This window comes from Sceloporus occidentalis, unplaced genomic scaffold (assembly GCF_023333645.1).
Source record: "Sceloporus occidentalis isolate IW3139 unplaced genomic scaffold, rSceOcc1.0.p SCAF_6, whole genome shotgun sequence".
Lineage (NCBI taxonomy): Eukaryota > Metazoa > Chordata > Lepidosauria > Squamata > Phrynosomatidae > Sceloporus > Sceloporus occidentalis.
The window spans coordinates 91,968,824-91,995,031 of NW_028316986.1; the positions used below are offsets into that span (position 1 = coordinate 91,968,824).

Sequence of the window (26,208 nt, forward strand, 5' to 3'; positions counted from 1 at the left end):
CTCACCCAATCCATATAGTTATGTCTCTCTTCCTGCATTTTGGGAGATAGTAGCTGCAGAGCAAAGTCTGAAATTAACAGCATCAATACTGAATGTTTGACTGGAGGACAAAGCGGACTGATTGTTTTAGGAGCGGTTGTCAGGTATTATAGAATTAATACAATTTCTGAGTATTGAGTATTGTTGCCTTCAAGGATCTTCTGTACCTTGAACAAGACAGCTGGAAGTTTAAATCAAGAGAGATGTTACTTAAGGAAGGCAAAGATGTTAATTGGTTTGCTTACATACAACTTACACATAAATTTAATCAAAATGAGAGAAATCCAGCAATAAGGACTGGAAAAAATGAATTTTATTTAGAGTTGTGTAAAGACAAGGGATGCTCTCAGCCTCAGGGGAAGGCAATGGCAAACCTCCTCTGAACAAATCTTGCCAAGAAAACCCCATGAAAGGTTTGCCTTAGAGTCACCATAAGAAACAACTTAAAGGCACACAACAACAACAATAAAGGTGAGGAACATGTAATTTTAAAAGGGGATAAATGGCTTTTGAAATTAGAGGCAAAAGATGAATCTGTAAAAGAGTAAGGTGGCTCCAAAATTTGGGGCATAATATTCAAATGGATGTATGGGGAAAATGTGGTCTACAGATATAAAATTTACTTTGAGCACCAATTTAAAAGAAAACCTGCATAAGATGATGCATAGATAGTACTTAATGTTTCAAACCTGGATGTCAAAACCAGGAGAGTTCCTTCTTTCATATGTGGTGGACTTGTAAGAAGGTGGAAAGCTATTAGTCTGAGATTTATATGATAATTCAAAAAATTCTAAAGGTAGATTTTGTAATGTTACCAGAAATGTTTCTGTTGGGCATTATGGATCAAGAATTGGATAATTAATACAGATTACTTCTTCAATACATGATAACAGCAGCAACATTATTGTTTACACAAACTTGGAAACAGACTAAAGCACCAGTGATGGAAGAATAGATTGTTAAGGTTGCTGAGTTAACCCAAATTGCCAAATTAATGTGGGTTCTAAAGGATAAGCCAACTGACTTAAAAAAAAAGATTGGGAACAGTTTATGGAATTTTTGAACAATAAGAAATCTAACAATGAATAATCTTTGGTAAAGGTTATTAGTAATTTTATTAGAATTATTTAGCTGGATTGGTAATAATGAAATAATATCTTTTAAATCTTTGTTTATTTTCATTTTCATTGCAGTTAGGATTGGGGAGTCAGAGTCCTACTGTGTTCCAGTTACTTATTTTTTCCTTATTTTATTTTTTTCTCTTTGTTTCTTTATTGTCTGTATATATTTTCTGAATGTATATCATTTTAGTTTGGTAGTATACTAAATAGTTAGTGTTAAAAATCAACAAATAGATGAATTAAAAACAACACACCAAATATTTAACTACAGGGCAAACCAAGCTGATTGTTTTAAGAGCTAGGCTATTATAGAATTAATACAATTTCTAGCTATTGTTGTTGTGTGCCTTTATGTTATTTCTAACTTATGGCAATCATATCATGGGGTATTTTTGGAAAAAATTGCTCAGGGGAAGTTTGGCTTTACCTTTCTCTAAGACTGATAGAGTGTGGTCTGTCCAAGGTCACCCAGTGCATTTCCATGGCTGAGTGGGGAATTGACTCATCACCTGGAAACTTGAAGATGTGTTTTGGAAACTCCCACTGAATGTTCATTTTGAATGGCCTCAGACATTTTGAGTGGCCTCACATATTTTTAATCAATAAAAGATTTTCAGTTGTGTTTGACTGTTTATTTGACTTTTCTTAAAATATATTCAGGGATAGCTGTGTTGGCTGTATAGCAAAGTACAATAACATCCAAAATCCACAAAACAGAAATACCTTTAGAGTATCTGGCAGGTGCTGCCTTGGAGCAATTAAGAAACCATCATGATCTTCACCAAATCAGTGCTGGGTGATCCTAATAGACCTATCATCTCTATTAAGCTAATAAAAGCTAATAAAAGCGTAATCTTACCTAGGGCTCATTCCCACTACAAAATATATCGAATCACCAATCAAATCAAATGTCCATTGTTCCCATCTGAAATTGGTTCTGATCCTGGAGTGATTGATTGCAATTGCGCTGAACTGAGGCAAATGGAAAAAAATCGGTTTTCTCAAAGTGCACCTTGCAAGAGTTTAAAAAAAAAAAAAAAAAGAATCGAGTGTGAAACGAGTTCAATAAGTGGGAACCACGTTTCGTAATTGATTCATTTGGAGGGGAGGGAATAATGGTAGAGGGGTGTGGAGATGTCAGTGCATGGGGTTTACCTAAGGCGCTTTACAGACTGCCCAAAAGGGCGGTCTCCCACTGCCGGTGTTTGCTGCATGAAGGAGCCACAGCGGACAAACCGCACAGCTCCTCTGCACATCAAAAAGAAGCTGCAAACAGCGGCTTCTTTTTGCGGTGCCATTATGATGCTACAAAGTGCCATTGGCGCACTTGCAGTGTCATAATGGTGCCAAGACATGCGGACGCTAAGCGGCCACTACGTCAAAATGGCGGTGTCCATGTAGAATGGGCGTCACCATTTTGTACATGCTCGGCATGTACTAGGGTTAGAGGCGTCCAGAAAGGATGCCCCTTCCTAACCCTAGTACATGCCGAGCATGTACTTTTTGGCGGTGTGGAACCCGCCAAAGGGTGCTTTAAAAAAATGCTCTGTCTTCCCATCCTCCGCTCCCTCCCAGGTCCCTTCTGCCACCCAATCGCAGCTCCCTCCTCGCAGGTCCCTTCTGCCACCTGATCTGGCACATAGTTGTCCCTCCAGAGTAGCTGTGGGAAAGGGATGCAGAGGCCGGGGGATGCCCGAGGGGATGGGTGTAAGGTTTGGGCAGCTGGGGGGGAGGCTTTTCCCACCTCCAGGCCACGAGGGCTGCTCCTGCCAGGTCCAGAGCATTCTGAGAGACCAAATTCCTTGCAAATCCCATGGAAACTTAAGCGAGCTTGGGAGGGTCACACTCTCTTAACCTCAGGGGAAGAGAAGGGCAAACCTCCTCTGAGGAAATCCCCCCCCAAACAAAATCCAGCAAAAACAATTCCTAAGCTGGGCTGCCTGAGTTGCCGCTTGTGTCATTGATGACACACAGATGATTGGCGGCCAATTTGAAGCGGCACAGCTAGTGGGGACAACAACCTAGGGCAAAAAAAAAGAAGAAGCGATTAGAAGGGGCTAATAAAAGGATCCACTTTCATAGTGGGGACTACTCATCAAGCAAATTGATTCCATAATTCAAAGCAAAAGTGCATCACTGATCAAATTAAATACTAAGTGGGAATGAGCCCTTAGATAATTATATTCTCTATGGCGCTGTACATACCGGCAGATAGTGCGCCCTGTCACGTGCTAGGGGTTGGCTGAGGATGCAGCGTCCATACAGGCCTCACCCCTAGCACGTGATGGGGGCGTCAAAATGGCGACACCCTATACACGCGGGCGGTGCCATTTTGACGTGCCGGCTGTGTCGCGTCTAAACAGTGCGGCGCAGCCATTACGTCCTGGTGCTCTTTCAGCAGCGCCCAAAGGAGCTCCAAAACGGAGCTCATTTTGCACCGCGTATCGCTGACACGGCCTTTACACGGCCACGCCAGCAATTCTAAAGAGAAAGAGGCCAAGTGGCCCCTTTCTCTGTCTCCTTGCCGCTGTCGGGGAATGAAGCCCCAAGGACACCCCTTTCCAGACCACGGGGAAGCGGCATGTTGCCGCTTCCCTAAGGCCTGGAAAAGCAGCGGATCGGGGCCTCCTGGGCTGCCGCTGTGGCAGCTCAGGGCCCAATCCGTTGGGGAAAGGGGTGGGTGCAGGCCGCCCCAAAGGGGTGGTCTATATCCCGCCAATCTTTATTCATTAGATCCATATATATCTTACCTTCCATCCAGTGTGCTCACTGTAGCCTTCTTGGAACTTCTTCTCAAGATGAGAAAGTCACCCCATAGCTTTTTTTTTTTTTTTTTTTTTTTTTGGTGGTGGTGGGGTGTTGAATTTGAATTTTCCAGTTCAGTATTTGATCCACTATATGGCTATACTCCACCATCCATGCATCTATCCATGGCATTCGTGACCCAGAACAGACAGCACTGAAGTCTGATATATCAACACAATTGCCAGTTATCAAGTACAAAGTACATTTACTAAATAAAAACTACCTCTTGAACAGAGTATTGATTCGAGGAGGTGACCATCTCCCCTCTGGATCTACTAGCCAATTCTTCCATGTGAGTAGAGAACTTAGTTAGGAACAAGTGCTTTCTAATTTGGTTTCTAAGCATCACTGAACCATGACTGCTGCACACACCAGGGGTCCTTTAACACCACACAGTTATACCAGTATGATCCCCCTTTAACTTCCATGGTTCCATCCTAGGGAGGGTCATTTAGAATTCTCAGCCAGAGTGGTCTAGTGCCTTTGACCAGACTATAAATCCCAGGATTACACTGGATACAGACATTTCAGTTAAAGGAGAATCATAGCACCACAATTGTGTACTGTGAAAGGGCTCTTGATGGGGTACCTCATCAAGAATCAATTAATGGCTTGCAGTCAGCCCTCCATATCCATGGATGTTTTTTTCCATGGGTTCAAGCATCCATGGTTTGGAAATATTTAAAATATATATAAATTCCAAAAAGGAAACCCTGATTTTGCCATTTTATATATGGAACACCATTTTACTATGCCGCTGTATTTAAAGGGCCTTGGGCATCCATGGATTTTGATATCCATGGTGTGTGTGTGTGTGTCCTGGAACCAAACCTCAGAAGATATCAAGGACACACTGTACAGTTGGCCCTTCTTATACATAGATTTTTTAATACACTGATTCAAGCATCCACAGTTTGAAAATGTTCAAAAAAGTATAAATTTCAAATATCAAACCTTGATTTTCCAATTTTTATAAGGGGCACCATTTTGCTATGTCCTTATATTTAATGGGACTTGAGCATACACGGATTTTGTTATCCACAGGGGATCTTGGAACCAAACCCCAGCGTATAACAAGGGTCCACTGTATATGTTTTCTTGAGAACAGACCTAACAGCAGATTCATGACCCACTGAAGGATGGGTTGGTGAAAGGACTAGAATGTTATCTGATTTTGACATGTCACCTGTCCACATATTTCTCTTCTTTCTTGGATATTACTTACTAGGGAACTTCAGCTCTCCTTCTCCAGATCTATCTCCCCATTTATGCACCAGTTATTTATTGCAGCTAGCCATACAATGAAACAATATGCAGCCTTTCTCTTACGCAGAAACAGACTAGACATATCTTGTTGTTGTAAAGACATTTAGTCATTTGCCATGTCCATTCAACTCCTTTCTTTCGGTGCCTGACATAACAAAAATGACAATTTATCTCAAGTTAAAATCTGGCATAACTCCATACTCACTCTCAGAGGGATTACAATACAGTACCGTTTAGCAAATTGTCAAGGCAACATCTCAGACAGCCCCTGATCTTCCGTAAGGTCCAGCCAGAAACCTAAGACAGTAGGTGGAGCAGAAACCCAGGAGCTGGTGCAGGAAAAGAGATCTGTAAAAAACAGTACTTACACTTTTCTGGCTGTCTGATCTTTCAGTCCTGCTAAAACATTTGTTTTGGAGTTTTGAACTGCACCAAGGTAAGTGGTAAAAATATTACTAAATTGTGGAGTATCAGTTGCTAAACAATCCCTCTGATTGTCAACATGCATTTGTTGTTTACTGTGGTATCACAACATTCCTGAACTCATTTAAGATAGAAAAAGAGAGACAAGATAAAAAAAAATGGTTTGGAAGAAACAGTCACGATGTGGAAAAGACAAACAGAGAGCCGCTTTTGTGCATGAGAGATCTAGAGAGAAACACAAACAAATTAATAGCAGTGTCAAAATGGCATGTGTAGCCAGGGAAACATCCAAACTCTGAAGTTCCCTGTGGTTACAACTGAGTAATCTAAAGGTAAATTGATTCTTAAGGGTTGGAATATGACTGTGGTATCTTTCTCAAAAGATCTTTAAAGAGAATTTGCCTTTCATTCATATAAAAAGAGAGGACACAGATGTTGCTGAAAAATTTAAGGGGGTGTAGAAGAAGGTTAAATACAAGGCAATTAGCTTTTATTGCATTCTGCTGATGTGTCACCAAACCCCAGATAGATGAAAAGTTTAGTAATCTATTGGCAAAGGTACAGAATTGCTCCAGAGGCAAAGGAAAATCAGGAAAGTTTGGTTTTGAATATTCTTAATAACAGTTTAGCAGAATGCTAGGCAGATGCTATAGGGTTAATTCCTTTTACCTTTCCCCTCCAATTTTGCACATACCTGAGTTCTTTATCTGGTAGCTATGGGCAAATTCGTCTTTCAGTGGAGGGGTGTGTACATGACATATGAAACGCTCTACGCCATTTCTTCATAGACTTCACTTGTTCAGGCAAAGTTAATCTTTTTTTAATATGTTGTATTACGCTTAATGCAGTCTTGAGAGTTTGTTCAGTAAAAGGGGATATAGGAAAAAGCATTTAAAATTATCTGCCTTTCCAGGGAAACATCTGTTGGTTATAGGTGGGTAGGGAAAGTTTTGGCAGCCAATATACAGATAAAAGTTTCTCTTTAATCCTAGGGAGAATAATATATATATGTCATGACAAGTAGCCAATGATACCTCCGTGTTCCATGAATCTTTCTTATCAGTTTTTAAAGCTGTTGAAGTTGTCAGCAATTACCTCCTCATGTGGTCATGAATTCCACAGTTTAACTATTTAAATATGAAGACGTGCTTCCTTTTATATGTTCTTCATCTCCCAAAGTTCAACCTCAGTGGCCAATGCTTTTCAGGTGCTGTAACAACAACTTTATTTATATCCTGCCTACTCCAGTTAGGTAATGTAGGCTATATGTCAGAAGGGAAAAACATGCCTGAGTATTCCTTGCCTAAGAAAACCATGCCTGAGTACCGTATTCCTTGCCCTGTTTAAATATTTGAAGGGATGTCATATTAAGGAGGGAGTAAGCTTGTTTTCTGCTGCTCCAAAGACTAGGACCCAGAGCAATGGATGCAAGCTACAGGAAAAGATTCCACCTCAACATTAGAAGGAACCTCCTTGACAGTAAGGGCTGTTTGACAGTGGAACACACTCCCTCGGAGTGTGGTGGAGTTTCCTTCCTTGGAGGACTTTAAACAGAGGTTGGATGGCAATCTGTGGGGGATGCTGTGATTGAGAGTTCCTGCATGGCAGGGGTTGGGCTGGATGGCCCTTGTGGTCTTTTCCAACTCTATGATTCTATGCAAAACCTAAGAAATTTATGGGGTCACCATAAATTGGAAGTTGACTTGAAGGGACATGGACACACAAATCCCACTATAGAGATTTTTTAGTGAAGTATTCCATTTTTTTCTCTCCTCCATTTTAAGCTGGAGTTAATTAACTTGGCTGTTCCAGTGCATAAAGGGATCAAAGTACAGTTCTGTGATTATTGATCTTGTGAAACACTGTTCATTCCCAAATAAGAAATGCATATTCAGGGCCAGCCAATGTAAGTTTGGACTCTGCCAGCATTCTGTCTCACTTTCTTTAACCCATTAATGCTTTTTTCTGTCTGTTATAGTAGACAAGAACCATAGCAATGATCTCTTTTCGATCTTCATGGCATATGTTTGTTTTCATTCTTGTGATGGGCACAAGAGCCTTTGCCATGGACACATACACTGCAGCTGTATATGAGCATGCTGTTATACTGGCAAAAAATCCCTTGGAGCCTGTTTCATCTGAAGAAGCCTTAAAACTGATGAACAGAAATATGGATGTCTTGGAAGAGGCCATCAAATCAGCAGCAAAACAGGTACCCAGTATTATTTGATGCCAGCCTATGTTTGTTTGTAGGGAAGTTGTATAACTCTACATCTTTTGACAGGGCGCACACATCATTGTAACTCCTGAAGGTGGTATATATGGCTTTGGCTTCACGAGAGAAACACTTTATCCCTACTTGGAGGACATTCCAGATCCACAGGTCAACTGGATTCCATGTATTGACCCAGAAAGGTGTGGCTTTTTCCTAAAAAAATAAATCTGTGTTTACTTATTTTTGGTATGTTTATATCCTGCCTTATATATGTATGGGGTTTTCCTCTTGCCTGTTTATCATCACAACAGCAAGAGGAAAGCCTTGTGAGATAGGTCAGACTACCTACCCAAATTTACCCAGTGTCTTCCATGTCCCAGCTGGAACTTGAACCTTCAACTCTAAGGTTTTTACTCCAAAACTCAGTCAAACCATACACTGCAGAGGCTTTCTGTGTTGTTATTGTAGAGGTGATGGTAGTTTTTTCCACATATAGTATTTAAAAACCATTAGAACCACATCAGTATGACAACTTTCTTTCACACTTCTGTTTCAGCTCAGCACTACAATATGCAACTTAAAGTACAGAAAAAGTTTGGAAGGAAAAGTAGGTTCTTTTTAAGCTCAGGGAACTAGCATATGTAGTCAGTCCTAGTATTTCACGACAACCCTGTGAGGTAGTTTAGGCTGAAAAATGATCACTACGCCAAGATCATGAGTGGGGATCTGAACTCGAGGTCCAAAACACTGAATGAAATAAGGAAATATGGTGTGCTAGTTAAAATGCTTACATAGAGATTAGCAAGTCCAAAACACACTGCAAAAATAATCAAGTTTAAGACTACTTTAGCTGCCGTAGCTCAGTGCTAGGGAATCCTGAGAATTTAGTTTGTTGTGGCACCAGAGCTCTCTGACAGAGAAGGCTAAATGTCTCATAAAACTACAGTTCCCAGAATCCCCTAGCACTGAGCCAGGGCAGTTAAAGCAGTCTCAAACTGGATTATTTTTGCAGTGTGTTTTGGGCCCAAGTCTTGCTTCAGCATTTTAACTAGCACACCATATTTGTTTATTCCATTTAGTTAGAATCAGCTAAATAAAGGATGCTAAGTAAAGGAGAAAAGAGAAAATGGAAAATAAAAGAGAGAGGGGAGAGAGAGAGAGAGAGAGACATTTCCTTTTATGTTTCAGATAACACGTGATCAGATTTCTGAAATAATATCAATATTTTTGACCTACATGTCAGCTCCATGCCCTAAATTCCTGAGTGCAGGACAGTAACCTGTAATGGTGTCCTAGTGGCCTATCCTGGCTTAATTTTTAACTATTTTTGCTTTTCTTTGTTTCACTCTATACCAAGACTGGTACTGAAAGCCATGCAGCTTCTCATTCTGAGGCAAATCCAATTCCAGCTATATATGTACATAGTATCTTTCCCCTGATCAGTGGTCACTTGGGATTCTACCTGGCCCATCACTTTAATAGCAATAGCAATAGCAAGTACATTTCTATACAGCTTATCAGTAAACTAAGCACTTACAGTGTGTAAGCCAATTGCCCCAACAAGCTGGGTACTCATTTTAGAGACCTACAGAAGGATGCAAGGCTGAGTAGACCTTGGAGCCCCTGGGATTTAACTAGAATCATAGAACTCACAACCTTGTGGCTGCAGTACAGGCATTTAACCACTGCGCCACCAGGACTCCTTTTTTTTAATGCCACCATCTCCTTACCATTTTCATATTACCATCTTTTCAGCTGCACACTGCCTCCCATTAGAAACATTCAGAAAATAAGAACTTATTCTATAGTCCCAGTATTAGACAAATATGTGATCAAGCACAGGAGTTCTTATTAGTGGATATGAAGATATACAGTAAGGCCAGTCTCCAGTTACATAGATAGGCTGAGATTCTGTATGGCACAGAGTAGTGTAATAGTTCTTCAAGCAGAACTTCACTATATCTCTTATCTCAATTTCCACCCCCAACCACTGGTTAGAATTACATTCCCCTCCCAGACATTCCATGGCTGGTGGAGAGCTGGGGATGGGTGGATTGAGGATTGGAGAAGTGTTTGGATCTTCCAGAGAAGCTTCTGGGATGTGATCTGTTTGCCTCTGGCTACAGAGTAATAGCCAGACACTTTTCCAGTCCCCACAACTCTCCATCAGCCACTGAATGATCAAGAAGGGCTAAATGGTGGTGGTGGTGGGGTTTGTTGTGAAAACTAAAAGAGAATGCCAGCCACTGCAAGAGGTGTATGGTAGATTTATGGCTGCCTGTGTCACCAACAGTATGCCAACCACAGAGTGTTGTGCTTTGTGATAGAGTTTGCTTTACTGAAGCTTTTCACCATAGATCACCATCTTATAACGCTCTAATTTTGGCTACTTGGCTATGGCTGTAGTTTTCCATTTGGTCCCCTCAATAGTCCACAATGTCTTGATTTTATTTTCCTTCTGGGCAACATCCTTTGTTAAAAGCCACACTGCCATTATTTCCCAGTATTCTATGTGGCATAGAGGAATATATGTGTGCACACATTAACATGAGCAAGAAATAGGCAGGAAGCTGTATCAATGTGCAAATATGTGCAGGGAAATGATGCATAAAATAAAAAAATGGTCAATCCTGATTTTATCTTGGAGTGTGAAACAGCACACACAAAGGTAAAGAGAAAAGCCAGGTTATTTTTAATGGTTTAGGGTTAGAACTGAGTCTGAAGTTGTAATCTTCAGGTGATGGAAAGATCTGGGACTGTTCCAGGTGGGAATGAATGTTGTGTTAGAATCAGGACTATATTTTTATAATAAGGAAAAGGTTTAGAATCAGAAATAAGCTGCATTTTATCTCCAAATACACAGGAGCCAGAAAGCAAAAAAAGAGAAAGGGGTAAGAAAGGAATCAATCAATCAGTTTCTATGATGTACTCAGACCTGATTAGGAACAAGCTGTAGAAATGTGCTTCTGAGCCCTGAAATGAGAACCATATGGTCCAAACCAAACATTAAAAATTACTTTTCCATCCCAGCCAAGTGATCCTCCCCCAACCCTTTCAAACAATATTTTACAAATAATTGTGTGATGTGTTACTATTAGCCATGGAAAACAAAGAGCTTCAACCATTCAAAAGTAATTTGTTATTATAGATTTTGTAAGACCAGACATCACAACTGAGAGAACAAAACAGGAAGGTACTTTCTTTTTAAAGTTTGTTTTGTGATGTATATCATATTTAACGATCTGAGCTTGAAATGGATTAGAAATAAATTATTTTCAGTGATCGATTTTATAAGAAAGTATTTTCAATTAGGCTGGAATGTATGAACTCTTTCTTTTGATTGTCCATATTTAAGGTCTTTATACACTTTTTTCTCTTTTTCCTCACCCGCTTCAACACACTTTTCCCAAGTTTTAATTCATGTTGTTTCTTGTTTTTACTTTTACTTTTAACAATCTGATTTTGCAATTCAGTGTGGGAATGTATGAACTGGAACAAGAGGTAGCAAATATCACATAAGATGAAAATTATGTGGAAAATTTTAATTACTACAATGAACCTTTTCTCTTTTATCTGCATAGTTTGATGTAATAAGCAACTTAAAAATATTATTTGTTGTGAAATTTAAATATACATTACTTAGTTTCAGAATGTTGATTCCTTAATGAATGAGTTTTTGAAACCATACATAGTTGTTCAGGAAACTAGATGGAGCACTTTTCTTATTTGTATAGAATAGCTTGTTTGGGCTGTTATGTTAAATAAATACAGCACAATAATAAACTTAACAGATTTTGGGCAGACTCCTAGGCTGACACATGTTGGCATTAGATATGGTTGCTCCGTTATATGTAAATTTAGGGATGTTGTACAGAGAGGTATTAACTACCTCCTCACGCAATGCCCTGTCCAAGAGGAAGCAGCATCTGTAGCATGTAATGTTGCCATGTTTTCAAAGTAACAGTAAGAGGCAGTAAAAGTCAAAATCCATGACTTTCAGGATTGACAGTCAGGAAGAAGCTATTAACAAGTTTGATTTCAGTTTACTTAGCCATGTGCTTCTCTGTAAAATTACCATAAATTTTACATTTCTGTCTTTATGAAGGGCCCACATCCAAAGAATATGGGATTTTTGGCATCATGTTTAGTTAATATAATAGGAAAAGCTTTCTAACCTGCCAGAGCCCTAGGATCCACAGATGAAAGCTTTCTCTTGATTCCACCACCATCACAAGATTGCTTGGTGAAGACATGAAAGAGAACCTTCTCTATGGTTGCTCCCACCCTCTGGAACTTCCTTCCATGGAAGGCTAGGCTGGCTCCACCTTCTGCTTCCCTTTTGCTAGCAAGCAATTTTTTTCAAGCAGGCTTTTAATGTATAATCATGTCAGAGAAGCTTTGTACACATGGTTTTTTTAAAAAATGTTTTTTATATTTTTATGTCATTTTATACTTTTTTAGCTAGTTGATTTTAATTGTATTCAAATTTTTATTGTAAAATCTTTTAAACAATTTTATCTGTGAGACACCTTGGGTCCCTTTCTGGGAGAAAGGTGGCATAGAAATGAAATTAATAAAAATAAAAGAATAAAATGAATAACCCTCAGATAATTATTATTATGCTTTACTTATATAGCGCTATTGATTTGCACAGCGCTGTACATACAAACAATAAAATAGAGAAGAATAAACCTGCCCATGGCGTACAATCTAAGAAGGAACATCCCTTATGATAATGGATACCTGGCTACCCTAGTAGCATGTGAGCATATCTCCACACTCATTTAGTGGTCAGGAAGAGTGGGAACACCCCCAAAACATCTGGATACAGTTTTATAACTGCAGTATGAGAGAAGAAATAACTCTTGCATGCATTCACTGGAGAGTAGTGATGCAAAGCTAGCTGGATGTTGTTCTCCACCCGCTTCCATATCCATTCGCTAAATGGTTGTGAGGGTGCACTCCCACACTGCAGGGCATTATACTCTCCTCCAGGATTTTACTGGATGCATGTATTCAAAACACCACTCAGGCAAAATTGCTTGGAGAAGGGAACAAACTAAAGTCAAAGTGGGTTAGGGATTTGGCATTCCCGCTCCCACTGCTTCTTTTTTTTTTCAGTCACCCATTCTTGGAGCATCTTAAACAGAAAGACAATATACAGTGGAGCCTCGGGTTACGAAAATAATCCGTTCCGCGGCCGCTTTCGTAACCCGAACGGCTTTCGCAAGCCGAATCCCCATAGCCGCTAATGGGGAAAAGCCGCGATTTGGTGTAAAATCGCGGCGAAAAGCACCAAAAGTTTTTTCGGGACCCGAAAAAACGTTCGTAACCCGGATCAATAATTTCCAATTGGATTTTTTCGGGTCCCGAAAAATTCGTAACCCGGGTATTTCGTATCCCGAGGTTCCACTGTATGTTGGTTACATGCATTGAGTTTGAACCATTTGAGGAACAAATATAGATGTTACAAATAGAACACAAAACTATTCCAGATATTTTAAAAAGATGAGCATCCATAGGAACGTTGCAGTTTGAGTACGGAGAAGGTGCATTTAACCATTTCCCAAGCCTAACTGGTGAAAACTAATATGAGGAAAGTTACAGATAGTTGTGACTTTAATCCAAAAGTGGGAAAGCAGCTTGGGTGAACCAATTTGTGATGGAATAAAGGTTTGAGAGCAGTGGCAAATTGTGGTTCCCATGTCAATGGATTGGTGAATCCACTCTGGGGGCTTAATTCAAACTTTAAAGATTCTATTTAAGGTGTTGGATCTATTTTGGGGATAGAATTCAGTACTAAGTTTAAACTAAAAGCTGACTACCCCATCAGCACAGAAGCATCTGCTGTTTGAGGGTAAAGAATTAAGTAGCACTTTCCCCTACTGTCTAGATGTGCCATGTTGCAGTCCCTCATATCTGCATCTACTTTGCATATTGCGCATATTATTATAACCATGCATATTATTATAATTATGCATATTATTAATTTGCAATTTGATTATGGAAATTCAACATATTAACCATTGCACTTTTTCTATCATTATGTTCCAACCTCAGTACCAATTTAAGAGCTCTCTCCCCCCCCCCTTCTTTCCCCCCATTAGCTGGTGTGAAGACAGGGACATTTCCAAGCAGCCTGAAGAGAGTAAAGGGACTCCCATTATTCTCTTAAGGCTGGTAGCAAAGTTCCATCATACTGCTTATCCTAGCCTCAAGCAGCTGACACACCATACAACACAAAGCTGTCTCTGCTTGCCTCCTTTTCTTCTGACATCTAGGCCTCTTGGGAGAAGGGGATAGGGAATAGAAGACTAAGGTGGCAATGCTATGCCTGCACAATAGTAACTAGAGCCTGCAGGTCAGGATGAGGCTCCCGCCAGCACCAGTTTTCTTGCATGGTTTCCTGCTTTATCACCACTGCCACATTTTAATCTATCCATTGGCCTGCGATGCTTCAAATGGGACATTTTTACTGCTTCAACTGATCTAACTAGTTGGGACATTTTTTAGTCCCTTCAGTCAGGATTTTCCGGGACAAATGGCCATCCTACTGCTACCTCTCTGGTCAAACTGGAAACCTCCTATGGCTGCCATATAAAAAGGGTGGTAGAGGCTAGGAATTAGCTATATTCATTGTTCATGTAAGACCTCCTTTAGTCCTGAGTCTATTTGCTACCATAGTTCTGCATTATCTCCTACAGGATGGAAGAAGTTAGGCTGGCTTGCTGTAATTTTTTTTTCTACAGTAGTTTATATATGATCTACTGACAGATCCCTTATCTTGCTTTACATCCTTCATTGTGATGCTCTACATTCTAGGTTTGGGTCTTCCCCAGTACAGAAAAGGCTGAGCTGCCTGGCAAGGCACAACTCGATCTATGTGGTTGCCAACATTGGGGATAAGAAACCCTGCAATTCCACTGATCCTAAGTGCCCTAGCGATGGTCATTACCAGTATAACACAGATGTTGTATTTGACTCAGATGGAAAACTGGTGGCACGTTACCACAAGGTAAGAATTTAATGGGTGTCTTCAGCATTCATTTTTAGCACACAATTATAAGCATATCCTTTAGGGAAGTTAATTTTTGTTTGAAAATGCTAAGATAGAATTGAGAAAAGATAATTTGGGAGATAAAAATGCAAGAACTCCCTAACCAGCATGGCCAAAAGACAGGATAAATTAGCATACCTAGCAATATACAGTTACAATGGCTTGGTTTAACATATAAAAATTTTGTTCCTTAATTTAAAATGTTAATGAAATTAAACAAGTTGCAGATGACTTTGCAGCATGATTTCACTTTTTCCCCATGTTTTTGAAAGCATTTTCGTTTGTTTTGAGAGGGTACAAGTCGTAGAATCCCCCAGATACTGGTTATAACACTATACCAATTCCCCTACCTTAAATTCTAACCTTGCTGTCTTTTAACAGTTCAATCTCTTTATGATAGAGAAACTGCAGTATGATTCCCCTAAAGAGCCTGAACCTGTGACCTTCACAACTTCCTTTGGCAAATTTGGTCTATTCACATGCTTTGATGTCCTATTTCATGATCCTGCTGTGACCCTGGTGAGCAAGCTCCATGTAGACACTGTCCTCTTCCCTACTGCCTGGATTAATGTCCTTCCACATTTAACTGCTGTTGAATTCCATTCTGCCTGGGCTATGGGCATGCGTATCAATTTTCTGGCATCTAATATTCATCTTCCTAGCCGAAATATGACAGGTAATCTACAGTTTATGTAAAATGATTTATAATTAAGTTCCATATCTGCATCTTCTAGTCAGTTGTGGATTAACATACTTGAGGCTTTCCTTAAGGTGTACTCACCAAAATTAAATTGGGTGTACACGTGTGGAATCTGGAGTCACAAGTGTTTGAAGCGTCCTAAAGGTCAGTCTTTGCCATAACTACTGTATACTGAAGTCCTGTCTGATTATATACAGAACAATGCTTCTAAAGCTATCTGAGGTCATGGACTAGCAAAGGGTTCACACACACACACACACACACACACACCCCAATGCGCCAGGGACTTTGTGCTCATTCACTACAGCTATTTCTTTTTTTTCTGGAAATTCACCACAAACTGTCAGACAATAGCTCATGGACCAGCATTTGCCCATGAACAGTAAGGCTGTGAAATATGGGCAGTGAAGAAAGCTGACAGGGAGAAAATCAACTCATTTGAAATATGATGCTGGAGAAGAGTTCTGCAGAGTATGGTGGACTGCTAAAAAGACAAATAAATGGATCCTAGATCTAATCAAGCCTGGCCTCTCCATAGAAGCAAAAATAACTAAACTGAAGCTGTTGTACTTTGACCATATCATGAGAAGACAAGTCATTAGAAAATACGTTAATACTTAGAAAGGTGGAAGACAGTAGGGAAAGAGGAAGACAGTACAGGTACATCAAGGAGGCTACCATCCTGAGTTTGCAAAACCTGAGCAGGGCTGTTGAGAACAGGGTGGCTTGGAGGTCTTTGATAGGACCACCATGGTTTGAAGTCAGCTCAACTGTAATTAGCAACAAATGCCATACAGAATCTCAGCTTGTGTCTGTCCCCCCCCCCCCCCCCCGCATCTGTCTGTCTGTTTAAATCATTTATATCCCTCTCGTCAGGCAGAAAGCCTCCCAGTCCCAAGGTACGTTACAAGGTTAGCCACCATCCCTGTCTCTGCTTTCAGGCTCACAATCTGCACTTAAGAGTCTGATAAGCTTACCATATGCTTTCCTCCAAACATGGCTTTTATTTTTTGCCAGCACTAAGCAGTGTGGTTAAATTGGCATGTTGGAAATTCCCACCACCAGATGTCCCTCTGGGACACATGCTATGATCTGTCACAGGATTGGCATACAGTAAATTACTTTTTAAACTGAGCTCACTCTACAGACCACAGTTCGTTATATTTTTTACTACAAAATATCTTGTAATGTAAAACAAAATATGACCCGCAGTTCAAAAGACAGACATTCAAAGATAACTCAAGAATAAGCAGAGTTACATGCATAACATGATTTCATGTAAATACAATAGCTCCTCTTAGTCTTACCAAATCTAATAGCATAGGCTTTATGTCCTGTGCAGCAGGCATTTGCTTGGCTGTTATTATTTGATAATTTTGACAGTAAAGGAGTTTGCTAATCCCATTTTCTTATCTTTTCATGGTGCTTCTATATTGACATCTTACTCTGTGACTTATATTTGTGTATTTGCATTTGTCACCAACAAGCTTTTGCTCTGCTTGCCCAGTATGTTTGGCTGAACTATATTTTACCTTGGCATCATTTGCCAGCTTCTTGATCTAGCATTTGTCTTTGAGTTAAATGTAGGGCTGCCATCTCAAAATTTCCCTGAAATAAGTTTTAGATACCTCAGCTTTTAATTAATTAGTTAGTTATTTAGTTGGTTAGTTAATAAATCATTTGGGACCTCTCTTTTATGTTATTTCCAGTTTGCAACTTCTTGACTGTCAAACACCAAACATTTTCAGCTGTCTTCTTATGTAAAATGTTATGTTACTGTATATACTCGTCTATAAGTCAAGAAATTTAGGCCCCAAAATTGACTCCCCAAATCCTAGGTGGACTTATATATGGGTCAATATGGTAATGCCGATGATGACAGTTCATTCAATGACATGCAAACACACATACACCGTCCCTCTATTTTCCCTCTGTGCCTGGAAATGGGCTGCTGGAAGCAGAGAGCGCAGAACAATTTTTATTTCTATGGGAGCAACAGCTGATCCAGTCACAAGCATACACATACCTTCCTCCCCACTTTCCCTAATCCAGCATGCTTGCATGCATGCATGCATACATGCACACCCATACACACTTTCTCCCTCCCTGTCTTAGCTCCTTTTACATTTGACTCTTCACCCCCGTCTTCTGCTCACCCTTTGTGAGAAGATAAGCCAGCTGCTGCAGACAACTGTGGATGGGCCAACAGTAAAGAGCTTCCATTCCTGGGAGAATGTAAAAGTAAGTTCCTTGGTGGAATTTAAGGGGCAGATGGCACCTGGGACTGTTTAATTCCCCCAAGTAAAAAATGGCTGCAACCGGGGCCCTTTGGTGCTTCCTCACTGCAGCAGAGAAACAGCCTCTGTCTACTGCCTGGGAAATGCTGAAGAGCCACCGTGGACCTGAGAAGCCTCAAAGTTTTACTCTCGACTTATCCATGGGTCATACCAAAGTCCATAACTTGGCCCCAAAACTTGTCCTTGACTTATACATGAGATCAGCCTATAGTCAAGTACATACAGTAACTGAAGTAAGCTTGAAATCTTTAATTAGTTTTTCCTCCTGCAATGACAATATGGGAAATATATGCCAATATACAGAAGAAGTAAGGGATGTGGAGGGAGGAAGGACAAAAAAGTAAGTTACCTTTCCATAATGGCTACCTGGTTGAAAAAGGTTTAGGTAATATTTGTGTATTTGTAAACAATGGCCTATGTCTGTGTAGGACCAATATACAAGGAGTCTGAAATGACTTGTTATGTCATTGTCATTTATAGGTAGTGGCATTTATGCACCAGATGGATCCCGAGCATACTATTATGATCTTGAATCAATGAATGGACATCTTCTGATTGCAAAACTTGATTCCCATCCATCTCACTCTCCCAGCTATCTTCCCTCTCTTAACTGGAGCTTGTATGCTACAACTATGGAAATGTTCACTCAGAGTCATAATTTCACAGGATTCATTTTCTTTGATGAATACACTTTCTCTGAGCTCACCAATGAAGCTGCCAATATTACGGTGTGTCAGAAAGATCTTTGCTGCCATTTAAACTACAGGATGACAGAAAGGAGAGAAGATGAACGTTATGTGCTTGGTGCATTTGATGGCCTTCATGTGGTCGAAGGAGAATATTACTTACAGGTCTCTCTTTTATTATTATGTGGAGAAGTGGGATCTCTTCTTTATTCATCATGTGGGACAGGGATGGGGAAAAAAGGACATTTAAATGTCATGAGAGAAATATGGAGCACAGTCTGGCCAAAGTTAACCACTTTTAACCATGTATCCTACTAGACTGTAGTCCACAATAATAATAATAATAATAATAATAATAATAATAATAATAATGTTTATTTATATACCGCTTTTCCTTATTAGATCAAAGCGGTGTACAACAGCAAGTACAATACATAGTCAAAAGAAAACATAACAGGCGTCTCTCCCCCTCAAGATGGTGGTCAGAAGGAGGGCTCTTAGTCTTTCAGGCCAGGCCTCTCTCCCCCTCAAAAGCTCATGGTATAAAAAAAGTGTTAGTCTTTAAGGTTACACAAAACAGGAGACTTAAGCACAATTGAATTCTCTAGCACTCATTACCTCTTCTTAAGAATTTACCTCTTGGTTCAGTCTTTGCATGCTATAAATGAAGAATCATTCATTTATTATTATGAGGAAGGGAGTTCTACTTAGAGATGACTGGTGACTCCCATATCACTGACATAGTATATAGTTTAAAGCAGTGATCCCCAAACTTTGGTCCTTCAGGTGTTTTGGATTTCAGTTCCCAGAAGCCCTAGCCAGTTTGGCCAGCAGTCAGAAATTAAGAAATTGAAGTCCAAAATGTCTGGAGGGCCAAAATTTGGGAACCACTGCTTTAAAGGATCTCTCCAAGGTGTTGAACTTACCCCCCCCCCACTCCCAGCACCATAGATACAGATATTCTAAAATCCAAAATACGAAACACTTCTAGTTGCGAACATTTTGGATAAGGGATACTCATCCTGTACATTTTGAAAACACTACAGTGATAACAGACCAGGCGCTATTCTTATAACAGTTTACATCTGGTCCCTTCATGTTAAGTTACTATCTTTCTTCCTTTTTTAGATCTGCACATTGTTGAAGTGTGGAAGCACGGACTTACAAACATGTGGTGAATCAGTGACAACTGCTCACACCCATTTTGATTCCTTTTCTCTCAGTGGCACATTTAGTACAAACTATGTCTTTCCAGAAGTCCTGCTCAGTGGTGTTCGGTTGGCACCTGGAGAGTTCCAGGTAGGGTAGTTTTTCTAACTGATGCTTACAAACTGCTAGTATGGAAGAAGAACACACTATTCCTAAATGGGAGCAGAATAGAATGGGACCTCTCTGTGTATTCAGTAATAATCAGAAAGGTAAGGTAGCTTACAAGCTGTTTTAAGGCAAGAGTGAGTTTCTGAGAAAATGCATGCAACCTCTGCCATGCCATCATTGACACAGGGTGATCTCTGTGTTTGTGTGAAAGCCATGTGCTGTTGAATAAATTGTCCAGCTCCCAGAACTTTAGAGAGTTACCTTTTGGATGATAGCACCCAGAATCCCCAGCCAGCAGGCCACTGACAGGGGACTGTAGAACTTGAGTCCGGCAAAGTAAATTTACTTAGCTCTGGGTGCAGGGATTTTGCCCATGGAATTTTTATTGTAATGTAGTGTGTTGCATGTTGTGTGAAAAGATAGTTACTACTACTAATAAACCTTTGACTTGGAATTGTTACTGTATTGTATGGGTTAGTCATAGATTAGAAGCTACTGAGTGATCTTAAATGGATTTGTAGGTTTGTAAATTGTAGATTTGGGAATTTAAGAGTGCCAAAATGTACCCCGAGCCATCATTGCATCATGACCAAGTCTCTCTCTCATTTTTTTTCAGGTTTTAAGTGATGGGCGCCTGATTAGTCAGAATCGTACATCGCAGCCACTTTTAACTGTGACCCTTTTTGGAAGGTGGTATGAAAAGGATCCTCCAATTCCACATACCCACAGTATCATTCTCTGAAATATTCTGATTATGCCACTATAAAAAATGAGTTGTACTGTACATTCTTGATATTTCCTTTTTCTTTCTTATCACTTTGCTTTTTTGATTTATAATCTTTATTCAGTATTAAAACACATAAACATAGAACAAATAAACAAAATATATGTACATATATAAACCCTAACTCACCCCCAAATAGTCTTAAAAACCAAAGAACAAAGAAAATAATAAATAAATAAATCCTATTATTATTAACATAAAAACTAAAATTTAACCTCACAATTCTCTCTGCTTTTTAAATTAATAAACTAAATTCTCTTCTCTATTCTTCTTTTAATCTTCATTTATCTATTCCTAATTTTATTAACAAAACCCATGACAATCCTCTCTTAACTACAAATAAAAATGTGAGGGAGGGGGGAACCAATATAACATACACATCACATCCAGCACTACTGATATCTCTTCTTTTTTTATTAATATATTTTATAAATGGATCCTGTGTTTTCTCAGTGTTTCTATTGAATTATTTTACAAACAAACAAACAAGCTTCATTTATATACCGCTTCATACCGCCTAAGCAGTGTCTAAGCAGGACAGGGCAAATAAAATTTAGCACAAACCTCAAATATGCATAATTGTAGACTTCTATCAGAAGGTTTGTCACATAATTGCTGAGAAACCAAACCAAACTCATGCCAATCCATTCTCAGATCACATCCTTCCAATTCTAGATCCCATTTATTAGCCAAGATAATTCATTCCTTTATCCATGTTAAATATGCTGCTTTGAAATATAATTTCATTTCTGCTATCACTTTGATTTGATCAATAAATAGTGTATCACCTTGAAACATTAGTTGTCTCTTGGCTGAATATGGAGATTATCAATGGGGGGGGGGGGGAGCCGGGAGTAAAAAACATAATTCCAGCATAATTGTGTGATTGCACTAAATATTTTAAGATGACATCGCATTCATCCAGGACTTATCTTGTGAAGAACCTGGTATGGTCTTGCAACAAACCACAGGGAAGTCCTGTGAATCGCTTATCAATAGTGCAAATGAAGTGCGATTGCGAAAGTGCAAATATTAATTACACTTCATTTGCATTATTGCAGAACTAACCAGGGATACTCCGAATGCATTGCAGTGGAGGCAATCCATTCTCTTTGCCAGGATCAGTTTTGCAGTGGATTTCAGTCTTTTGAGATATGGAGCACAGGTTTTTTTACACTGGATTAAAACAATGTGGTGAAGTAATACATTTTATTTTATTGTCTTTTATTCTCTGTGGGATGGAAACATGATTTCAAGACATGCACCATAGTGACAAAACAGTGCATGTGCAAAACGAGCAATTCCAATGCACTAACAATTCATTCATGGATGTGTGAGAAATGCGATTGTGATATTATATGGTAATGTCACAATAAGCGTTCAATTTATGTGACTGAGAAAATATCAAGCACTATATTGCTACTGTTGTGTTGGCTTTCATTGCCGTGATTATTGTTGAATTGGCCCTCGTGTAATAATGTCTTTTAATAAAGCCAGGATTGCAAAGTCAGGATCATCCATGTCATAGTATTCCAGTTTCTCTGTATGAATGTGAAAGATAGACACTGAAGAAATTAAACAGGAAGAAAATAAACTCATTTGATTGTGGTGCTGCAGGAGAATCCTACAGATACCATAGACTGCAAAAAAGCAAATCAAGCATGAAGTCTCACTAGAAATCAAAATAACTAAACTGGGGTTGTTGTACTATGGACATATAAGATGGCATGACTCACTGGAAAAGATCATAATGTGGGGAAAACTTTAAGGCAGTAGGAAAAGAGGAGGATACATTGCAAAGGGATCGATTCAATCAAGGAAGCTGGCATCTTGAGTTTGCTAGCCCTAAGCAGGACTATTGACAGCCAAGACTCACAGAGGTCTCACATTCAAAGGGTTGTCATAAATTATTTACTGTATTTTCTGGTGTATAAGACTACTTTTTAACCCAGGAAAATCTTCTCAAAAGTCGGGGGTCATCTTATACGCTGGGTGTCATCTTATAGAGCAGGTGCTGAAATTTCCGAGCCGGACTGGAGAATCTGCAGTCTCCACATATGTAACTGAAGGGCAGAGCAAGCTTCAGGCATCCGGAACACCCAGGGTATGGAAAAAAGAGCCGTGTTTGCAATACCACTCTGATAGTCTTGGAGACAGGGAGGGCTGGGTAGGCAGGGAGAGCTGACCAATCCAAGCAGGCTTCGTATACAGCAAGTTTTCCTGCTAAGTACCTGTATGTCATAAGCATTTGAATTAAAATTACCATATTGAAATTAAATCTGATGGTTTTTTTTTATTTTTATTTAGTTTGCATTGGAAGAGTGGTAGTCTTAGACGGCGAGTATATCCCAAACTCTATATTTTAACTGGAAAAGTTGGGGGTTGTCTTATACGCCCAGTCGTCTTATACGCCGGACAATACGGTATTTGGAACATTTATATGCTGCCTTCCAGCCAAAAAGACTCTCGGAATGGTTCACAAATTGTTAATTTGACAATTCCTTGCCCTCAGGCTTACAAACTAAAAAGACACAAACCACAAGGAATGGCCAGGAGGATAGCAATGGAGGAGGGGATTAAGGGGCTGTACAGTCCGTCTTGAAGGACTGGCGTGGGGACGGCATGGGGTGTGGTGTTTGGACAATGCATGCCCTGATGCCACCCCATGCCAGTGTGACACCACCTGCCTGAACACATGGCGGGAAACATCACAGCAATCCTTTGGCATAACATTTATATGACACATGCCAAAAGGTGCCACCATGGAAGGAAGGGTGGCTTTTTGCCAACTATAAGAGGAGCCACAATTTGGCATTTCTTTTAGCGCCAGCAAAGCACCAGATCAGGGCTGTGGCATGCAGTTGCCATGGCTCTGATCCGGCACTGAAAGGGGCGGCAAGACGCCGCTCTATCGAGGCAGTCTGTTTAGCCGCTAAGTCCAGCAAATGCTGACTGCTGTTCTCTCCATCAGAGATAAGAGCAATGGCAGCTGGAATGGAGGGAGAGCTTTTCCTTTCAAAATGTATCTGACATGTTGGCAAGTTACAACAGCAAACAGCATGGTGATGACAACAATGATTTCATGGTGGAGTACAGCGATCAATTTCTAGAAGTACCAGCAAACCTCAGTTAGCAAAGCCTCTGATGAAGAAGCTCCTATTTACAAAGTATTCATTCTAACCCAACCCCCTCCCTTTTCCTTCTTTTTCTCTGACTACCCAGAAGTTGTTTTTTAAATTCTATTTTTAAATTACTGCAATGCTAGTAATTTCAGTTGTAAAGGAAAAGTGAGGGGCAAAATACTTAGTGGGGCAAATATTCCATATAGCAAATACCCACACACATATAGCTACACTCCTGATTAACCTTTGGTCCCGTCAGGCTTCGTATTGTCAAGAGAAATATCAAGATCTATACAAATAATGGGATACACACACACACACCGCTGCTATGCTTAGATCTTGGGATTTACTTTGCGGGACCACAACTCCCAGAATTCCCCATAAGGTTACTGCAAAAGCAGGATGATAATATCCCAAATGGAAGAGGCTTTTATAAGATCAGATGGAGAGCCAATTCTATAAATCCACTTTTTCAGATAAATATACTTAATGACAATTTTACATGAAAAAGGACTAAACACAGATGCACAAAAATTCTGTCTAGGCAGAAGTGAAATCAGTATCAGCATCATCATATAGCAGTATTTCTTCTCTGACAGGTTTACATCAACTTGAAATGTATCCTATATCCTCACCTTAGTGTAGCTCGTAAAAGAAGATCCACATAGAGTTAGAATGAATAATAAATGGGTGGATAATTTATGATGGCCTATTCCTGGCTGAAATAAATTACCTTCTTTCTTGTCAATATCCCTCCCTAACAACCTACTGTTTTGCCAAAATAAACAAATAGCACCTGTCTACAGTGCTGCAGCTTTTCTAGAGGGATAGTGGTTTCAAAAGGTTCTTAACAGCATTAGAATATAAAGCCGTTAACAACCTGCATGCAAACACTAAAGTTTAGATGCTAAGCTTGAAACATCTGAATTAATGCTGAAATGTCAACATTACAACATGTGGCCACACACTTTTAACGTTACTAGCCTGGAAAGGTTTTGATACCTGGAGTAAAATACAGTAACAATGAGGTGCTTTGTAATTGCTTGCATACAATTACATTAAGAGTGGCAACTTGTACCTCTCAATATGATTTTGGATTGCAGCTCTCACAACTGAGGAATCATCATCACTACCTTGATAGGATTTACCGTTTAGCAACAACTGATTACAAATTGCAGAGGTATTGTGATAATACCAATATTGTGCTAGGAGCACTTCTGAATGTTTGCTGTATTGGGGCCAAATCAAAAACCTCTCTTGTTCTGCGTACTTTCAGGATGATTTATATTTAATCACAGAAAGGTCAACTGTCCAACAACTCTAAATATCATCTTTTTAAAAAGCTATACACACAAAATTAACAGAATGATAGTTGGAAGCTGAACAGGACTATGTCTAAACTTTTTGTTGTCTGTTATCAAGTGACATGCAAGAGTAATGTGCCTTCTGATGGAAAATATATAAATTTAGTTGTCACTGTGTCTTTGTTTGACATACTTATTTCTATACCCCTAACACTAATTTGGCAAAAAGCCCCTATACTGCAACCCTGCCACTGGCAAATATTTATCATCTGCTTATCTTGTCTGAAGATTTAATATTTACGTCATCATAAGACTGGTTGGGACTTTGCATCAGGCTGTGAAAGAAAGTCAGATGTGGGTGATCACTACTCCAGTGACTTGAATCTGAAAGGGTTGCTATGCCAAGTAGTTTTTGTGGATTTTTATTCTGATGGCTTGATGACCGGGGAAAACTACTGTCCTGGTTCATTAATCTGAGGTAAGGTTCATTTCATATCAGGAAATTTATTTGGGAATTTTATAAAGATGTGGAACAAAAGACCTTTCCAGCTAATCTGCCCTTATTAGCAAACAGATTCTTTTAAAAAACAAACTATAATTTCACCCATTTCTGTAAAGAAAAGAAAAGATTAAAACCCTGTTCAAAACAGCAGCTGGAAAAATAGGAATAAAAGGCATGTTCATATACTGAAAACAATTATTAAACCTTATGTCTTCTCTTGAAAGCTCTCCTGCTGCCTGAACAGAATAAAAGGACTAAATTAAGCAGAAACATTTGTTTTGGGTTTTTTTAAAGGGAGAATTAAATTTCTATCTCTTTTAACAATTTCATTGTTACAATATAGTTATGACAAATACAAGACACTGGTTACAGACAACACACAACTACACGGATTTTTAAATAATGATTTTAATTTATGTAAATGTTAGATTTAAATTACACTTGAAAATATTAATGAAGACACAGATAACTCTCAACTATTTCTATTTTTGAAACAAGGATAAACAAGTTAAAATTTATCAACATTGTAATCATTATACTGTTGATATTATAAAAAGATAGGCTTTACCG

At 39.4% G+C, this 26,208-nt stretch overlaps 1 protein-coding gene across 1 annotated transcript; it reads left to right on the forward strand.

Annotated features, from left to right (window-relative positions):
* The first annotated feature begins 9 nt into the window (after positions 1–9).
* VNN1 (vanin 1) lies at positions 10–22,965 on the forward strand. Its single transcript, XM_089530350.1, has 8 exons — positions 10–143; positions 7,633–7,866; positions 7,939–8,069; positions 14,692–14,884; positions 15,308–15,602; positions 18,404–18,774; positions 19,738–19,908; positions 20,543–22,965. Exons 2-8 carry the CDS (start codon positions 7,651–7,653, stop codon positions 20,666–20,668), a joined length of 1,503 nt encoding a protein of 500 aa, XP_089386476.1. The 5' UTR covers positions 10–143; positions 7,633–7,650; the 3' UTR covers positions 20,669–22,965.
* The last annotated feature ends 3,243 nt before the right edge of the window (positions 22,966–26,208 follow it).